The 18,872-nt window shown below is 41.7% G+C and overlaps 1 protein-coding gene across 1 annotated transcript in view; it reads right to left on the reverse strand.

Moving 5' to 3' along the window:
- Nucleotides 1-769: 769 nt before the first annotated feature.
- The window catches only part of tet3 (tet methylcytosine dioxygenase 3), a 43,182-nt gene continuing 25,079 nt past the window's right edge, over nt 770-18,872 (reverse strand). The window contains 10 exon segments of the mRNA XM_020928271.2: nt 770-4,552; nt 4,554-4,999; nt 5,081-5,435; nt 5,514-5,651; nt 5,776-5,865; nt 5,959-6,109; nt 6,545-6,753; nt 7,487-7,580; nt 11,531-11,621; nt 15,495-18,075. Of these exon segments, the coding sequence (XP_020783930.2) occupies nt 3,284-4,552; nt 4,554-4,999; nt 5,081-5,435; nt 5,514-5,651; nt 5,776-5,865; nt 5,959-6,109; nt 6,545-6,753; nt 7,487-7,580; nt 11,531-11,621; nt 15,495-18,075 (5,424 nt within the window). The 3' untranslated portion in view covers nt 770-3,283.

The raw sequence follows: 18,872 nt of genomic DNA on the forward strand, positions 1-18,872 counted from the left end.
GAAAATGCCGAATTACAAAAGTTCTGATTCATTATGAACCCAGTACAGATACATAAAACAAGTGGCACATTGTCTGTGTGTGATGCAAAAACCTGCTTGAATAAGTTAACAATTAATAGCAGAAAATGGTTTTTAAAATTCATATTTAGGTAATGGGACATGGGTTTAAAAGTCATCTATTACACTAGAATTTCTGTATTTGCAACTTGCTTGTTCCACTTTTTGAAGTGACTATTAAATATTTTCCGTCCTAATGGCCAGTTCAAATGTTAAACTTGATATTTACTAGTAATTTTATCCACTGAAAGGCCCAAAGTGGCAAAGAACAGCACCACTCTCTTGTAAGCCATAGAATAGTGTTCCCATATATTGCCAATCACTACTTTTACTGAACCTTACAGGGGTCAAGGATCATCTTTAAGACATTGTACAAAACCAGAACTCCACTAAATCAACATTAAAAAGGGGGAAGCATAATAGATGACTTTTAACATGAAATAAGTGGGGTGAACAGTTAGTTTTGGGACAGTGAGGGGGTGTTTTCATGCTGACTGGGGGTGCAATATAAAACAGAATATCAGTGTATACATAATAATGGATACAACGCACTGGTACCAAGTGTGGTCAATGGCGGCCAATACCCCCTAGTCATTCATGGTTTAGTTACTATCATCACCAGTTAAATAATCTTACCTAAATATTTTAATATTTACATTTGTATCTCTCTCTTGAGAAAATAATAGCAGGAATAACAAAACAAAAACTAGGCTTCAAGTTGTCAAATATCGGCTCTTTCATTTTTCATTAAAATCAAGATTAAAAGTGCTTTTATAAATCTTTTCTATGTACAATTTGTATTAGCTGTATAAAAATGAAAAAACTAAACAAAAACAAAACAAGACAATCATTTTCATCACCATGTCATAATAAATAAAGAGTAAAAAAAGTTTAAAATGAGTGTGGAGATCGGGAGGACATAACTGAATGAACATTACCTTGCCCTCAGTAGCATGCTGTGATTGTGACCAGTGTCTCTACAGCGTGAGGTAGAGAGCTGGAAACCCCACCGGCCCCGGACTGGACCAAGAAGGGTGCGATCCAAACAACCACTCAACATCAAGGGTCAACATCATCATTTTCACTTCTACAGCACCGTGCAAAAGTTATGTGAGGTTTTAAGATGTTAAGATTTTAGATGAAAGGCAGCACAAAATTAAGACAATGATAATTCAATTTAGGGCTGCAAGATTTTGAGGAAAAGTCTAATTGGGATTTTTCTAAATAGTATTGCAGTTAGAAAGGATTCGGTTCAAAGTGCAAATTGTACTCCAAAGGCATTAACATTAACATTAACATAAAAAATACAGGATATTTTGTTCTTTGCTGTGGACATTCTAGTATTATCTAAATAACTGCAGCCTTTTCGGATTTGTAACTCAAATTGCGTTTATGATTTAATTGCGATATATTACTATGCATAACAGGAGTTAACAGACATAGTTTTCAATTGGTATTGTACATTTCATATTCCCTTCTTCGACAACCTGCAAGACTTTAGCACAGTGCTTAAATTGAAAATGAGAAAATGCTGTGACCCGTAACTAGATTTAACAAATAGGCTCTGTCTTTGGCTCTTGTCTTTCGTACATTCACACACACAAACACACAAGGAGAGATTCATTGATTCACTGCCTGTTGGCGCCAACTTTCATAAAATACAGTAAATTTCCCTTAATCTCAGTACATATTATCACAGCTGTTCTCACACAGAGCATCACAAGTCAGAGTAGAATCTTAAAAACAGACCTATAGATAAAAAACAAGCTGCAAGCGCATTATGGTGACACTTATAGCTGTTTTTACGTCATATTTTTACACATGTGCAAAAAATATATAAATAACACATTTTCAAATAACAAAATGTCTGGTGGTTTTCAATCCATATTAGAAGTATGACTTAATGAAGAGATCCTTGGTTGCACTCTAATGCGATTGCAGTCATGTTTCTTACACACCCTCAGAGCATCTATAGGTCAGCTTTTCTGATTGGCTGACTCTGCGTTAGGATGACAGCACCACGCAGAGATCAAGTGTGCCAGGAGAGCACCATAGTGTGTAGAAACAACACCAGCACTGCACGCTTCACTTTCCCCAAAGGATTGAAAAGGTAACACCCCCTCTGCTGGTAAACAGGTGTAAATGCAGCAATGTTTACAGCTTGTGGAAAGGCTGGGGAGGAAGTGAGTGCATGGTTTGTCTGTACAGCACACTTTGAAAAGGCGTTGCTGCCCTCTAGAGTTCACACTAACAAGTGCTCACAAGGACTTGAATAGGAAGAAATACAGAGCCGCCTGTTTCACGTCTGTGATAAAAGCACCTCTTGGTCAAATATAGCACTTTAAAACAATGTCTTTCAATAGAGGGAATACCAGAGAATAGAAGTATAAGATGCATGGTGGAACACCTTGTTTTGGTATTTCTTCTACTGTGAGGAGACATTTAAAACACTTGAACCAAATTTGTGTTGAGCACCAAAGTACAGCATCAAGTGCCAAGAAGAGCAGTGGAATGAGAAATTGATCAGAGCTGGAAGTGGAGCACCAGTGAGAGTTGGAGGGTGGAGGAGGAACGCTTCATTGTGAGGCAAAAACATTAACAGCTTAGATCCAAAACACTGTTTACAGTAAAAAAACAGTTGTCATGACTAAAATCTCAATAAACATGATGATGCTGGTAGCTAAAATGTGATCTGTTTTAAAAGACATGTTACCAGTTTGTCAAATTCTTTATAATAACAGTTTTGTTATTCGTCCTACAGTATGATTTGAGACACGTGTCCTGCCAGGCACATGAATGTTCCTCCTCAAAGTACAGCCATAAATTTGACATCAAAATAATAAAAATAACCCTAAAAGAGCGCACATATTTTCCAAACAAGGAAAGAACAATTGTCTGAGATTGATTGGTCAGACTGATTGATAAAAAAATATAAAACCTAAAGAAATCACATCATTAATAACATTAATGAAAACAGCAATAATAAAACAAACAGGTCTTCATTATAATAATAATAGCTGTAATAACAACAATGACAGTAACAATAGCAATCATAATATTGATAATAATAGCAATAATTAGGATCATTAAAATTCTATAAACAAGTAAAAGCAATGGAGTTCCTCTCAGAGGGAAGAGAGAGGAAGAGCACCAAAGGCAGAAGCCACTGCCTGACATGAGGTAAAACAATAAAAGGTCCCTCCACAGAGGGGCCGTGAAGGTGTCTCTAGACAAAGCGGCTGTAGGGCCCTGTGAGCTGCGTGAAGGCGTACGGAGACACCTGCACCATGGAGGTGGTGTGGAATGTGGGAGCTAACCTCGTCACGGGGCCCTCTTTCTTGTCCTTAGTCTGCCCGGGCCCCAGACTGGCCCCTGGCATCGCGGCCCCCCACTTGCGCTTCTTCCCTGAGGCTTTGATGTCGTCCTGGGACAGACCCAGCAGCGCGGCCTCCTGCTGCCGCTGCAGTGCGCGCTCAGCCAGCAGCTTCATCTTGGCCTCCCACACAGCCAGGCCGTGCAGGGGCTGGTTCAGGTTCTTGTGCTGGTAGAAGACCAGAGAGATGCGCGTGGGATGGGTGCGGTCGGGCCTTTTCAGGGGCGTGGTGGCATGTAGCTCTCGCCGAGCACATTCAATGAGGATGGAGCCGTGAGCAGGTGCCACAGCCACCCCTCCGATGTTCGGATCCAGGAAGTTGTGCTCGCTGTCGGACCATACTTCATCGTCCTCCTCGTCACGCTCTTTGCAGCTCTCCACGTCGCTCTCTTGGCTGCGTTCCCAGCTCTGCTCTGTCTGCTGTAGTGCATCAGGAAACAAACGACCCTCTGGAGCCGGGGACGGGGTTGCGCTGGCCACCGAACCCCCGCACGATTTCCAGGCCTTCTCCTGCAGGCCCAGGGGTGTGGAGCACCTCTCCCCATTCTCAGACCACATCTTGTCGGGGTAGGCCCCACTAGGATTGTTGTGCTTGATGACTGGACTGTAGCCTCCTGGAGCCATGGCCCAAGGGTTGCCCTGTGGACTGGGGGACGGTCTGGACCAGGGTCTGGGGGTGCCAGGGGTGGGAGTGCCTGGCTGTGATGGTACTGGGCCTGAGTTCGCCATGGCAGGCTGAGGTGTTCCTGGGTGAGGGGTGCTGGGGCGTGGGGTGGCTGGCCGGGGAGAGGCTGAGTGCATGTTGTGGTGATGCATTGAGGCGAGATGGGGTGAGGGCACGGGGGATGGTGGGAGGTGCAGGGGAGAGGGGCCCGGGGAGGCCATGGGGGTGTTGGAGCCTGGGTACCACTGCTGAGGGAAAGGAGAGGCCCGCTGCTGAGGGTGCTGGTGAAACTGCTTATGGTCTTGGCTCAACATTGAGGCTTCTAGACTTTGTTTAGAGTTTAGATTTTGGGCCACAATACTTCCATTGAGCTTGTGTCCAGGCCATGCACCGGGCTGAGGGGTAGTGCTGGGGGTGTTACCTCTGGCAGGGCCTGGCATTACCCCTTCATGGACTGGGAACATCCATAGGCTCCTGCTTGATGACAGGAGTGGCTCTGTGCTCAGAGGACACTGATGAGGGCCGGGACTGGTACTCCGTGTTTGGGGCATAAGCGCTGTTGTTAGGGATGTTGGACTGTTCGGGGTGACTGAGGCAGGCCTGGAGACTCTGGACATCAGGCTTGTTGTCCACTTGAGCAGCCTTTCGCCCCTCATAGGTCCTAATCTTCGGACGGAAAAGTGCATTGGGTGGACAGTTGTAGTAGCCGTAGTGCATTGGCAGATTGGGGTGGTATCCGTTGACAGGGTCAGGGGCAGAGGGCTGGCCCGTTGGAGGAAGGCCCCCCCTTGCATAGTACGCCGTGTGAGGGTAGAACGCTTCTGCAGACTGCACAGGGTATCCATCCAATGATCCGTTAAACGGCTCCTTCTTGATAGTGGGCTTTACCTCTTGCTTGATGACAGCTGTTGACAAAAAATAAACAAATACAAATAAAACAAATGTTGATAAGTGCTGCATGGATATTCCCTGATCAGTGACCTCACCTTTATTTCCCTGGGGTTGTGGAGAGCTGGCAACCCTGAGCTCAGTCTTCACCACAGCCTTCTCTGGGGTCTCCCCTGTCTGCTGCAGAAGTTTATTCTTCTTCTTCTCAGAGGCTGCCTTCTTGGCCTCAAGGCGGCGCTGTCGACAGGACTTGGCTGGTTCAGGTAGTTTCCGCACCTCACGTCTAAAGGCCTGAAGCACTTGGAGGGCTCCTGTCTTTACCTTAGCACGCTGAGCTTCTTCACTGCCGAACTCATCGGTGAGGGAGATTTTATACAAAGGTAAAACATGCAACTGTTCGTCCTCCGGGATCTCGCCCACCTTTCTGTTGTCCTCCTTTGTTAACGTACACACCTGCACACAGGAGCATCATAAGCCCATTAGTAAAATAGTCTCTTATTATGTTCTTTATAAGAGCACTGGTGCACCTACCACAGTACAGCCATTGTAGAGGTTGTGCTGGTCCTTATGGGCATGAGCGCAGAAATCCATGCAGGCGGTTACTCCAGAGAACGGACGGCCTTCCTTCAGTCCCAGTCTACAGTCTGGAGCCTTGGACTCAGTCTGACACTGAAAGACACCACAACATGCCATAAATACTGGACAGCAATGTCAAGCACCTAGTGTATTGTTTGTACTGTTTGGATTATGTTTAAGAGTATTATATCATAAGAGTAAATGCTTCACCACTCACCTGGTTACTGTAGGCTTGTGGTGCCAAACGCTTGTACAATGGAGCCACTTCAGTCGCCAAATTCTGGAAATTATCCCTGAGATTATCCTCCTGAAAGCAGAATCAAAATGAGACAAACAAAAAGCACACATGCAAAAACATTGATTCTAACATTAATTCAGTTTTATCAAGCAGCAGTCATACCTCTGCAGGGTGATCTCCTTGGAGCCTGAACTTGCGGGGGACTTTACTCCGAGCGTACTTACAGCCATTAAAGTACATACTCCAGGAGCAACCAAAAGAGAAGGAAGCTCCACACTTATCTGGGTCCTTGCCTTGACATGCACAAGTGCGACTGTAGGGGGAGACACAAGCATATGGATTGAGACAAGAGGATTTTTAGTAATTTTGATTTTGGGTACTTAATGCACACAACTTTTTGAAACAACAAAGCAGAGTTTCCATTAGATCATTATTAAATTCTGAGAGGGTTGACTGAATGACAGTTGTACAAGATTGAAGCAGTAGCTAAATGTAAAGAAATTAAGTTTCATAAGATGAACGTATTTAGTCCCAGAAATAAAGAACTAAAACAACTATAGTAACTACACTAGGATTTGAGAGTGAAATAATTTATAACACTAGAAGTTGATCAAAAGATTTTAAAGAAAATTCTCCTGTGTCTGTGTCATGTCAGAATGACCCATCTAGACCCATCTTTACATATTCATGGTAAGTTTCTTGAGTTTGCACGTTTTATTACTTATGAGAGCATTAGTCCTGTACATACTCATCGTTGAGGCCACAGCGTCTGCTGGTGGGGTTGCCGTATTTGGTGAGTGTGTCTGAGATCTCTCGATACAATTTGTCAGCCATTAGACTGGGTACTCCCTCCCAGGCCAGGATGAGGATGATGATGACAGCATTGTCACAATGATGTCCTGGGCGCTGCCGAACCACACACAGCAGCTTCTCCTTCTCACTGGCACGACGGATCACCTGGGATACAACACATTCATTCATAAATATTTACACTTTGATTTTTTCCTGGTCCGACACCTCATCCTGCCTTAGACCAGATGTTGATTGTGGTACGTGGGATTTTATGTGGTACTGTTTTTGCAGTAGTGTCTCTACTTAATTTTAGATTCTAAACTTAATATGGGGCACTGCTGTGTAGATACATACTGTAGGCCAATTTTAGTTTCTACTTTAGACCTGGTATATTCCATATTGACTATAGATTCCATCCTAGTACTTGAAAACTAAATATATACAGTATGGTGGTACTTGATATGAAAAAGCTGTTTTAGAAGCAGTGCCTTGCACTAACTATACAATTTATCAAACACTATTGTGATGTTATAACTACTTTAGGGTCATGGCATCATAGTTTGACACATAGATCTGATATTTGTCATTCATGTTAATGAAGGTGAATCAGGATTTAGGTTGACAGGTCATTAAACAGCCCGACCTCCCACTTGGTGTCACACTGAACCGGGTGGCACCTTGTTACTGGACACCTTTACTCCTATGGCATAAATCTGTTCCTAACTGCCACTACTGTCAGTGGTGTTCCCTGACTGACACAATACTCAACTTACATCCCCAAAATAACATCTGCATGTGAAAAGTGTGTTTACCTTACTTTAATTCAACTACACAATTGTGTATAGTGTATAAAATGAGGAAATCATCCAAACATATTTTTTTGTCTAGAGGTATTTACCCATTTAGCAATAGGACAGCCTCTTGAACTCTTTCCTTCTCTGCCTGTGTACACTGCCTTTTCAATGCGGATTGCCTCTCCCGTCTGTCCAAACCTGAAAAAGCAAAAACATTATAAATTCACAACATTCAGTTTTTTCAACTATAGTCCTCAAATAAAAGTACAAGGCAATTGGCAGAATAATGTTCTGCAGGTTAAGCATTTGAATATGCTATAAATAAATTCTTAGCCCCACTTATATTTAACTTGCTTGTGTGATATAATGTATCTATACAGACCAATCACCTGTTAAGCGTTGGACTGTAATTCACATGACTTTGTGGATATTCACACAATGATGACAACTTTGGCCAACTGCTGCTCAATATCTCTAGGAAACATGTGAGTCTTTAAAGGGGCAATATGTAACTTTTCTGGAAAGGAGTCTAAAACTGGCATGTCCTGCATGTCTCCAATGTTACCACATTGCTTGGGAGATTCCACAGTATGGCACTGAACATTTCTATCTAGAATTAATTTCATTACTGATTTCACTACCAATGTGTTTGTAGCAAAGGAAATAAACACAAAAACATATATTCTTGCTATGAGTGGGCTTGCCTTTCCACAGATTTGACCAGTAACTTTGCTTGGTGATGCCACCTTCTTGTGTCAGCGGAGACAGATAAGATATGCTTAATGTCATATTGTGGAATATTCTAGCCAAAGAAATAACATATCCATGGAGACAACATAATGGCAGACCTTCCACTAGAAAAGTTTCATAGTGCACCTTTAATATAACCTACAATAATGTATAAACGTGTGTGGAGAAGTCACTTTCACCAAATGAACGGTTCTATCACCAAAAAGCTTTATTAACAAAATTGCATTCAATGTGTAAGATTAAAGGTGCACCAAGTTTTCTAGAGGATCAGTCTCCAGTTTGGTCTCAGAAAAATGTTGTTTTTTTGCTTGGAATGTTCTATAGTATGGCATTAAGTTATATATTGTTCATTTAATTGTTTTTTGTTTGTTTGTTTGTTTGTTTCAAAATAACAATTAAAGGTCCTATTTTATGCAAACATGACTCGTGTGAGCTTTAAACCATGTTATAAAACATATCTGTTGTGTTTTGTTTCATTACACGTTTGAATTACATTTTATTATCAGGCTGTCTGCATCTCTAAAGCTCAAAATGCTCTGTGCCACCATATGATGTCATGAAGTGGTAGTTTTCAAGTTAGAGTTAAAGTTTCAGATGCATTTTACCATTAGTTTATTAGAGATTAGAAAACCCAGTGCTGAAATTATCCAAATGATTCTAGTGAAGGTGTATGGAGTTTAAAAACACAGTGGAGGACTTGGATTACAACATGACATTAAAAGGTGGAACAGAGTGTTTTTTGTTTGAGAGAAGAACAGGGGTTTGTGTGTTGAACATGTGTGAATGAAACAAAACACAACTCCATGTTTTGATGAGGAAATGTAGAAAATAGTACATGTGGGTCCTTCAACTTAATATGTCAACTGCTGAGAATGCTCAACACCTCTATAGGAAATAGACCAAACCCACAACCTTAAGTAGTATATAGCGCTCCTTTAAACTTAGAACTTTGAATTAATCACGATACATTTCTCCCTGAGTTTATCACCCTTTTACACTGAAAGAATAAAGGGGTCAAGGGTTATTTTGGGACAGGGCAAACAGGTCAGTGGGAAATGTCAAACGCTGGCTCACGGTTCATATCAAGTCTCCTGTGCTCCTGATCAGCTCTATTGTCCACACCTCAGCTCTGAGTGGATTTGGCAGGGCCCAGAACAGAAGATGCCCCGGATCAATAGGATGGACCCAGGGGTGGCTGGGAGAGTGGGAGAGGAGTGGGTTTGGACACAACAGGGACACAGGAGTTGAGGTCAAAAGGTCAAGTCGGGACTAGGGGTCTTGAGATCCTACGTCATCCTCTGTCCACATCCCCCCATGCACAGAGTATACTGGGAATACCGCTGGTCCCAGGATGCTCTAGTGAAGTTGTGTGTTTCTTTGATTTCAGTCAGTGTTTCTGTTGCCATTGTAGCTTTTAAAATTATAGGACTATATTATGGCACCATGATTAACTGTTAATTAGAACTCCATGACAACCATAGTAAACAGTGAGTAACATTAACTGCAGTCTTTAGTCATGCATAATGTATTAGACTTATTGATACCGCTTTATCAATGCTAACATCTCCCTTAACTCTTAATTCTCCTGGGACTACACAGTCTTAATACAGACCATATGAATACAATGATAATATCAGATTAATACATCTAAATATATCAGTATTAACCTGGATATCATCTTCAGTATCATTCACTTCTAATAAGTGTTTTAGAAAGAGGAACATGTCTAACTTCTCTGTGGTTTTTAACAACAATGTCATTTTGTTACATTTCAGGGAAGCAAGAGTTTACTTCCACTGTGTATGAACGTTCAGTCTATAAATATGAAATTGTACTTGCTCTTGGACTATATCCAGTGTGAAAATGTAACTTTAAATATATACAAATGATTACTACTTATCCCACTTTCTTTGCATAATTAAGCATAAGTTTGTTAATGCTGTAACCTTATAAGTAATTCTTTAATAACATAATAAACTTTGGCAGAACAAACTGGCTCGATTCTGCATGATGGTAGTGGACTCTGGTGAGCTTTATGACATGTTATAAGTTTGTTATCTCTTCAGAAACATACCTGGAGTTGTGTTTTGTTTCATTCACATGTGTTGGAGCAACATTTTATTATTAGTTGGTCTACACCCCCAAATCTCAAAATGCTTTGTTGCACCTTATGATGTCATGTAGTGATAGTTTTCAAGTTCAAGTACATATTGGCAATTCCAGGACTGAAATTATTCAAATGTTTCTAGTGAAGATGTATGGAGTTTAAAAACACAGTCGAGCACTTCCTGTATTACTACTGTGTTTTCAATTTGAGAGAAGAACTCAGCCTAAATATGCAGGATTTGTGTGTGAATGAAAAAAAACTTCAGGCATGTTTTTGATCAGGAAACAACATTATAACATAGATCAGAAAATAGCGTAATACAGGCCATTTAAAATAATCAAGTAACCTATACATTTTTGACATCCACTAACGCTGCGTAAACATCACAATATATATGATAATCAAGCTAGGGCTGTCAAGGGTTGCACTGTTACATTGGTTATGGTTATTAATGAATTATGTATCAGCTATTCAACTATAGATTTTTCTGATTAGGGCTGGGTATCACTGTGAAGTTGCCGATACGATACATCCCTCGATAAATAGGCCACAATAGTATACATTTTTCGATATAGTGCACTTTGATTCAGCACGATTCAATACAATATATTTCAAATCAATTCAATACTTTTCAGTAAAAAATACAGGCGAAATCATGGCTGTTATACCAAAAGTCTGTGCAAAGTTAAAATGAAAAATGTCCAGTTTTCAAAATATGAGTGAATATGTCAAATGTACTGCATAAACATGTCTCCTTTCTCCAAACAAGCAACACAATTTCAGATCTTTCACAAAATGATTCAGTAAAATATATCAAAAAGTTACTCTTGGCAATATATCGATACAGCGGCCCACGATATCGCTCCTGTATCATCAAATTAAACAACGCGATATATCGATATTTCAGTATTTCAGATTCTCTCATCAGTTACCGTCACAGCCATCGTGTGATATGCAGAAGTTGACACAATTTTTGCTCCTTCTTCTACTCAGATTTGGTCATGGATTTCCCTCAGCAGCGAGAGGACAGAGCTAGGACTTTTGAAACAATATCTCACTGCAATATATATTTTACAATCCATAAACATACATATAAGATCTGGTGACAATTTGAGAAGATGGAAACATTGACCACTGAACTAACGCAAGAGTCAGAAATATGTCAGGACATGTTTGCAAAGATCTACACAATACCAGTTAGCAGATACACCGTGAAGACAGAATATGTTGTTCTCTGCCCAGGAACGCTTTGAAACAGTTGATTAATGATTCATTCAGTCTCAAATCTTACCTGGACTCCATCAGGGTCCGGATAGAGGACACGGTGGGACCTGCTCCGAGGTGATTGTAGTATGGACCCTCGTCTTTCTCCAGGATTTGCTCTAAACACAGAGAGAAAAGGGCCATCAGGCAGTGCTAGGTTTTGGGCGTACATAGCAAATACATAATAATAATACATGTTTATATATAAAAATGTGAAGTTGTTGCTGTAAAGTAATGTAATCTATAATCTGGGGGGTCACTTGTTGTACTGTATTTAGACAATCTTTAAGACACAGCAAGACACAGTGGTAATGATTAAACAACACCTTTTCAGTAAATGTGTCACTTCAGTAAAGTAGCTCTAGTAATCTTAGTAAATAGATAAACTAATGTTAAACAGTGTATATTTTCAACACCTTTATGTATTTGTAAAATGAAATAATTAAGGGATGAAGACCGAAACAAGCTAAATCTACTCTAAACCTGCAATTCGGACTAAAACAAGACTACACCAACACTTAATCAGGACATAATCAGGCCTAAAAGCTAATTTATTCCATAGACTATATGTAAATAACTAATAATTCCATAGATTATATATAAACATATGTAAAGCTCTTGATGTACATTGGAATACTGACGCCCCTCTCTCTGTAACTGCTGCTGTGAATGTTCATATTAACCCGCTCTGGTGTTTTTTTTACCGCTATTTTGTCTGTTAAAAAATCCTATTCCTACTGTAGAGCCTGGCGCGTATATACAGTCTATGATTTATTCCCAAACAAAGGAAAACTGTCTGAATAATCTAAAATAACAAGATTTAAACTGATTGCAAAGAATATTTATCAAGGATGAAAATAAAACCAAACATCAGCTAAACCTAGGCCTGTCACAATAACAGATCTTGAAGCGTGATATATTTCTGAAATAAATATGAACGGTAAACAAAAATATTGAAACCAAACCCCCAAAACTATTCTAAATCTACAATATTGTTAACAATTATGAGCTGCAATCAATAAATAACAGAAATGCACAGTTAAGTAGTTAGGTTGTCTCTATAATGAGCCATAGATGTTCATAATTCAACCCTCTACAACTCAAATCTGATTGTCAAACAGAAAAATAAACAAAAGTTTCCAAAAGTAAATATAACACAGTATAGTTATTGTGACAGGCCTAACTAAACCAGGCCTAAAGTTAGTCTTTACCATATGCAGCAGGGAATGCTTTGAATCTAGCTGCAATAATAATGTCTAAATCCATAATAGTGATTAATAGTGATCACGACAGCAAAAGTATACAGTCAGTGCTTTGTCTTCCCACGATTTGAGCTCCAGTGCACTAAACTGAAACACTGATACTCCATGAGAAGCTCTTATGGGGCTGCTGTAACCTCACATTCCCACAGAAACACACAAACATGTAAGAGTTCCCACACGCACAGACAGACCGTGGGCATTAAGTGCTGGGTGTGGTGCCAGAGGAGACTGGGTAAAGCCTTTTGGTGCAGCTAATGACTCAGGATGTAGTGTAAGTCTATGGGGAGCCGGGTGTGTCTCTCTGGTCAGCTGTGTTGATGTTGTCCAGTGCTAGAATTTAGTCTAGTAAAGATGGATAGCTCTGCATCATTTTAGGTTCAAAATAGCAGGTGGTGAATCGTTTTACAGAAAAGCAAGGACAAGAAAGTTGAATTCATTTTCAAGCATGTACACTGGTGCCTTAGTGCGGTGTTTTTTGTAATAAATACCTACTTAAAATATAATATCTCTGGCATAAGAAAATAGCCAGAGTCATGCGTGTTTTTGGAATGATAAAAACTGTATTATGTATCCACGGAGTTGTCATTGTCTTTGAGATATACTACAATATGGCATTAAACATATCTATTTTGCCTTCATTAAATTACATGTTTACGCATACATCCAAAAAAGATAATATAAGTATAGTGTACCTTTAATATACACATGCCTCATTCACCCAACAATCATAGAAATCAGATCCAAACCAAGACTAAACTAGGTGTGAATGTGGTCTAACCCAAAAGAGTGAACAAAAGGACTCAAATAAACCCGCAGAATCCCACACACCATAGTTTGAGAACCACTGCACTCGAGACATCCGTCAGTCCTATATCCGCTAAACATTGATGGTGTTCAGCGGTGTTATTTGAGGATACATGAGGTCACATTCCAGTGCAGTTAAAGGGAGGCACTGACTGGGAGTGGCCTGGATCAGGAAGTGGAGGAGTCACAACATTCTTCTGCAACATTGTGTTTGCAACAATCACAGCTATACAAGCAGCGGTTCTCAAGCTGTGGTGCGGGGCCAGAGGTGGTACGCTGGCAACTTCTGCTGGTTCTTTTTTTCCCCCCTTTAATAGTGCAGAACAGTTTTAGTCATAATTTGTGCAAGTTATGTATGATTTAGTTTTTTTTGTCTTGATTAGTTCCTTTGTAAACCACAAAAGGCTCTTAATATATAAATACTTTCACTGTACTATTGTAAACCTACAATAATGAAGTCAGTCTTACAGTTGAGGGGGAGTATAGTTTAGTGATTAGAGCACTTTCTATAAACCTATGTCTGCAGGGTTTACTGCAGCTGTTCTGTTCCAACTGTGAGCCAGATCTGGAGCAACAAAGGTCTGTTTTACACTAATCATTTAAAAGCCCCATTAACTTCACCCCAATGAGTTTATACACACTTAGTAATAACCACAAATAGGACACTTATATTCCCAAATGCACTATATAAAAAAAAACTCAATTATTGCATATGTATTAATAAGAAAGCCTGTACTATGCTTATGCTCTATTTAAATGCCATTAATAATAGACCTTCAGTTATAGTAGGGCTGTGACACCTGGTTATTATCCATAATTATGTCACTGGAACCCATTTTAACAGAAGTTTGCCTATTTTATGACAAACTCTATATTGCATTATATTAAAAAACACTTGTACTTCACTTAACTATTTTGATTTGTTGGTTATACTCTCAATACCACAGTAATTTATTGAATAGTAATAGAACATATCCAAGTCAAATTCCCTTCTTTACCAATTGATTTGTAGAAGAATCATTTTTTGAATACCTTTGCCTATTTCAAATTCATAACCTGTGCGGGGTACCCAAGCTATCCCCTATTTTGTCTGACAAAAGCTCTGTTCTCGCCTGCCAATGCTAGCCGCTACACAAAGCCTCCTTCTGCCACCTCTGCTATTGTTCTGGCCCGCTGCCTTACTGTGCTCTCACTGTGGCAGTCTGGATGGGTACACCACACACCCCAGAACACACATCCAAGGGCCCCTCAGAACAGCTCACGCCGTGGGGGGCTGATAGCTTAATAGTGGATCCATAAAGAAAGAGGGGCAATTATCTACTATGGTTACAGTAGAATTGAGTTCTGTTTTGTGGCGTTTTATAGTATGGATTGGAGTTCAAACAGTAAAGCACAAATCCTACAAAAATAGTAAAACTGCATATGCCTTTATCAGGATGTTTGTGTTGGTATACTGTGTTAACTTATCTTCTTCTTGGTCTTAACTCTTCAATTAAAGGTGCACTATGTAACTTTATTGGTGTAGGGCCCGCTATAGTTTTGCCTAGAATATTCCACAGTATATCTTTCATTTGTTTAATATAGTTTTTATTGCTCAAACCACCTTAAGAGAATGCATTCTTACTGTGAGTGGGATCTCCTCTCCACAAATCTGCCTTGTAACTTGGCCCTCTGCCGCTACCTGCTCGTCTCCATGAATAAGGATATGTTTAATGCCATAGTGTGGAACAATCCAGGCAAAACAATTACTCAATATTGTCTCCAGAACTCTCCATAGGATCAAGCAGGTGACAGAAAAGTTTCACAGTGCACCATTAAGAACGCGGACCAACTAATGCGAACTGAGGACTAAACATTGGTGTCATCTTGGTCTAAAAGAAAAGTTATTGGAGGAATGATATGAAATGTCATACAAGCAATACTTACCCACACAGTTGCAGGTCGGGAACTCCGCCTGTAGGTCTTTTGAGGGGGTATCAAGCAGATTTTTTGTGGGAGTGTCCAGATAGCGCAATGGGGACTCCAGGAACCCTTTGAGAGATGGAGATACTGGGAAATCCTTGGTCGGGGTGTCATCTTCTGAGTAGCATGTTGTGGAGAGCACCGATATATCCCCGGACGATTCAAACTTCATACGTTTTGGGAAAGGGGAGCAGGGAATACAGAATTTATCCTCACTAGCCATTGGCTGCTGCTGCTTTCCTACTTCCTGGTGTACAGACTGGGCGCATACAGCCCTCTCACACTGCTCATCCATAGGGGTATCACCATTTTCTTTACTTTGGTTTCCTGACTCCTTTATATCCATGTTCTGATCCTGCGTTGAAGAATTGGATTGGTTGGTAGACACTGATGCTTGGTTCTCATTTTGAATTAGGGACTGACTTGTTTGAGGATTTGCACTCTCCCCCGTCGGTTGACTTCCAGGTTCATCCGAGGGCCCAAACTCTGCCTCAAACTGACGGATAAGCTCTTCGTACTTAGGGTCAATATTGGTGAGGTTTGAAAGTGAAGATGGTTGAGTGGTGGACGTTATAGGGGTGCTGGTGTTAGACTGGGCTTCACTTTTCATAGTCAGATTAGTGGCGTTTTCTGAATTTGTGGAAGGCTGGGTCACTAAGGTTTGGGGTACCTGAGACTGGGCTGGTGCAGGGGGCATCATAGCGGTTGGGAGGGGACCACTGTGAAGGGACATCAAGGGGAGAGCGCCTGGGTGCAGTCCGGTTTGTACTGGACTGAAAACTGGTGGCTTTTGCACTGATATTTGACTTTGCGGCATGAAAAGTGGCATGGACGCCTTCTGCTTAGTTTTCTTGATAACTATTTGCTTGGGCTTAGGTGGTGGCGGCGTAAGCATGCCCCCCATCGGGTTTATAATAGGAGATCCTTGCATGCTTTTCCTCCTTTTAGGTTCTTTAGGTTCTTGTTTAATTGCCATATGCGTCAGGGTTTGTGGGTCCATCTGTGGCCACCATTTCTTCAAGTTTTGGCAAGTGTTGGGGGCACGTGGGCCTGCAAAGCTTGGGGAGTGGTTGGAGAAGAGGTTCCTTTTGTAGTGAAGGTGCTGTTGCAAAGCTGCCTGAGTGGAGTGGCGGATGGCTGCTTGGTTTGGAGACAACGGCGTCCCGGGGTAGTGCTGCTGACCATTAGCCATGCCGTAAGGATCCATAGGGTAGTGCTCCATTGAATCTGGCTCTTTCTTTATCTTGTCCAATGCTATGTTATTTTGGGGATGATTATTATTCACATTTTGATTCAAGTTTTGCTGTTGCTGAACTGGGAGTCTAAAGGGGGCGCTGTTAAATTTCCTGCTGTTGTCGCCAAGCAGTTGTTTAAGCTCTGACATGGGGTCTTGGCTGTTGCCCATCCACACATTCCTCTGTTCTCCGTGGCCCGTGCCCTGCTGCCAGTGCTGGGGATGCTGAGGGTGGGGGTTAAATCCCGGAGGCTTCCCTTGACCTGGGAATGGCGAGGTAGAGGACTGAAGAGGGGTAGCATGAGGAGGAGGGCCTTGGGACTGCGGCCGCTGGTCTGGGATCGGCTGGGCGGCGTGGAGTCCAGGCGGGACGGACTGAGAACGTGAGAAGGAGTGCCCGTTTGGGGGGTGGTTCTGGAGGTTGTTTTGGTGGAGGTTGTTGTTGTAGTGGCCTGGGGAGCTGGTAGCCTGAGTACCAGATAACTGGGTGAGGGCTTCAATTGCGATGGCGGTCTGTAGACTTACATTCCTCTCCTTGGCGATGGACAGCACCTGTGGGGAGCAGGGGATGGGCGGTTTGGAGCCTGGGTGTAGCTGTGGATTACCTCCCTGTTGTTGTTGCTGTTGTTGCTGTTGTTGTTGATGTTGTTGTGGGAATGTAGAGGACCCACTATTGCCATTCATCGGCTGAGTTTGTGCACTGGATTTGCTGCATGGAGCCCGATCTTCATTTGTTGCCAACTTGATTTTTTTCTCCAGCCACTCCAGGTAGTCGGGACAGTCGGGCCCATCGCAGTTGCAGTTCGGGGGCTTGTGTCCATGTTTGGCTTGGCTCAGTGCGGTTTGTAGAGTGTCCAGGTCATCCGGGACTTGGCAGCTTCCTTTCACAGCCCCGGCAGACAGTCCCACCTGGTCCCCCTCGCCCATTTCCTGGGTGAATTTCTCATACAGCTGGCTGGTGTTTTGCTGTACAGGGGTGGAGTTGGAAGCTGGCCGGGACCCAGCAGTAGCAGAGAAAGCCACCAGATTGCGTGCGTCCTCTATGTTTGCATGGTGGATAGATTCACTGGTGGAGTTGGGTCGGCTGGTCCAGTTTGAAGGTTGTTGGGTGTCACTGACCTTGGCAGGCCCTGGCACCCAGCCTTGCCTCTGCTGATGCAAGTCCATGGGCGCCTCATCATCATTAGCATAGCGCTTCACCCCATTGGCCAAATTCAGGTTTGGTGCGCCTTCTTGGAGGCGGTCATGTGACCCAATTTCCATCTGGCCTCCACTTCTGGGGCCATCCACTGACGTGACTCTGCAAACAGTCTGAAAGACAGAAACATAAGTAAAGTTAGGAAAAAGACAGCAAAGCCAGAAAACATCTTGCAGAGCTTGAGAGAACATCATAACATTTATTTATTTATAATTGGTTTGGTAAAATTACTATTGTGAATTACAAAATTGTGCATTTCCTTTTGTATATTTCCTAAATATAAAATATAGTTCATACAGTTTGTACATTACAGGTCTGCTAGTGTATATACAATCTGCATATAACCAATAGTTAAGGGTTGTCCCTATTATATCTCCAAGTATTTCTTGTTAGTAGTAATAACATTTGAAAGCATGGACACACGCCTTTCTGCCCCCTCTCTCTCACTACACACAGGGATAGAAGGCTGGGTCAGTAGGTCTGAGCAAAAACTGAATTAACCAGTGCAACAGTTGAATGATTTCACAACACAGGGTTTAGTCAGGTCAGCCTTTGGTCACGTGACATCATTTGACTGTTGTTTATAAATGAACCAGGGCTCCAGATCAGTTGGGCTTTGCAAAACAGGGAGGTGTAGTTCCACAGGTCACTCAAGTCTATAAGTGAGATTGTGAAATAAAAAACCACTATAGATACACTGTCTAATACAGGTTTGAGCAGTCAGTCAAACAAATCCAGAAATGCTTTCGACAAATATTAATCCAATAAGTCACCAATATAACCACATGCTGGACTTTAAATAATTTTTTCCACAGCTCTAGCCATCTGGTGTACAACTAAAAATAGTAATTTAGGATAAAATGGTGCAAGATGTTCTTATTTTGAAAAGTTACATTTCATTGAAGTGTCC

Source organism: Boleophthalmus pectinirostris, unplaced genomic scaffold (assembly GCF_026225935.1).
Source record: "Boleophthalmus pectinirostris isolate CB_2022bp ecotype Guang Dong unplaced genomic scaffold, ASM2622593v1 HiC_scaffold_4, whole genome shotgun sequence".
Classification (NCBI taxonomy): Eukaryota; Metazoa; Chordata; class Actinopteri; order Gobiiformes; family Gobiidae; genus Boleophthalmus; species Boleophthalmus pectinirostris.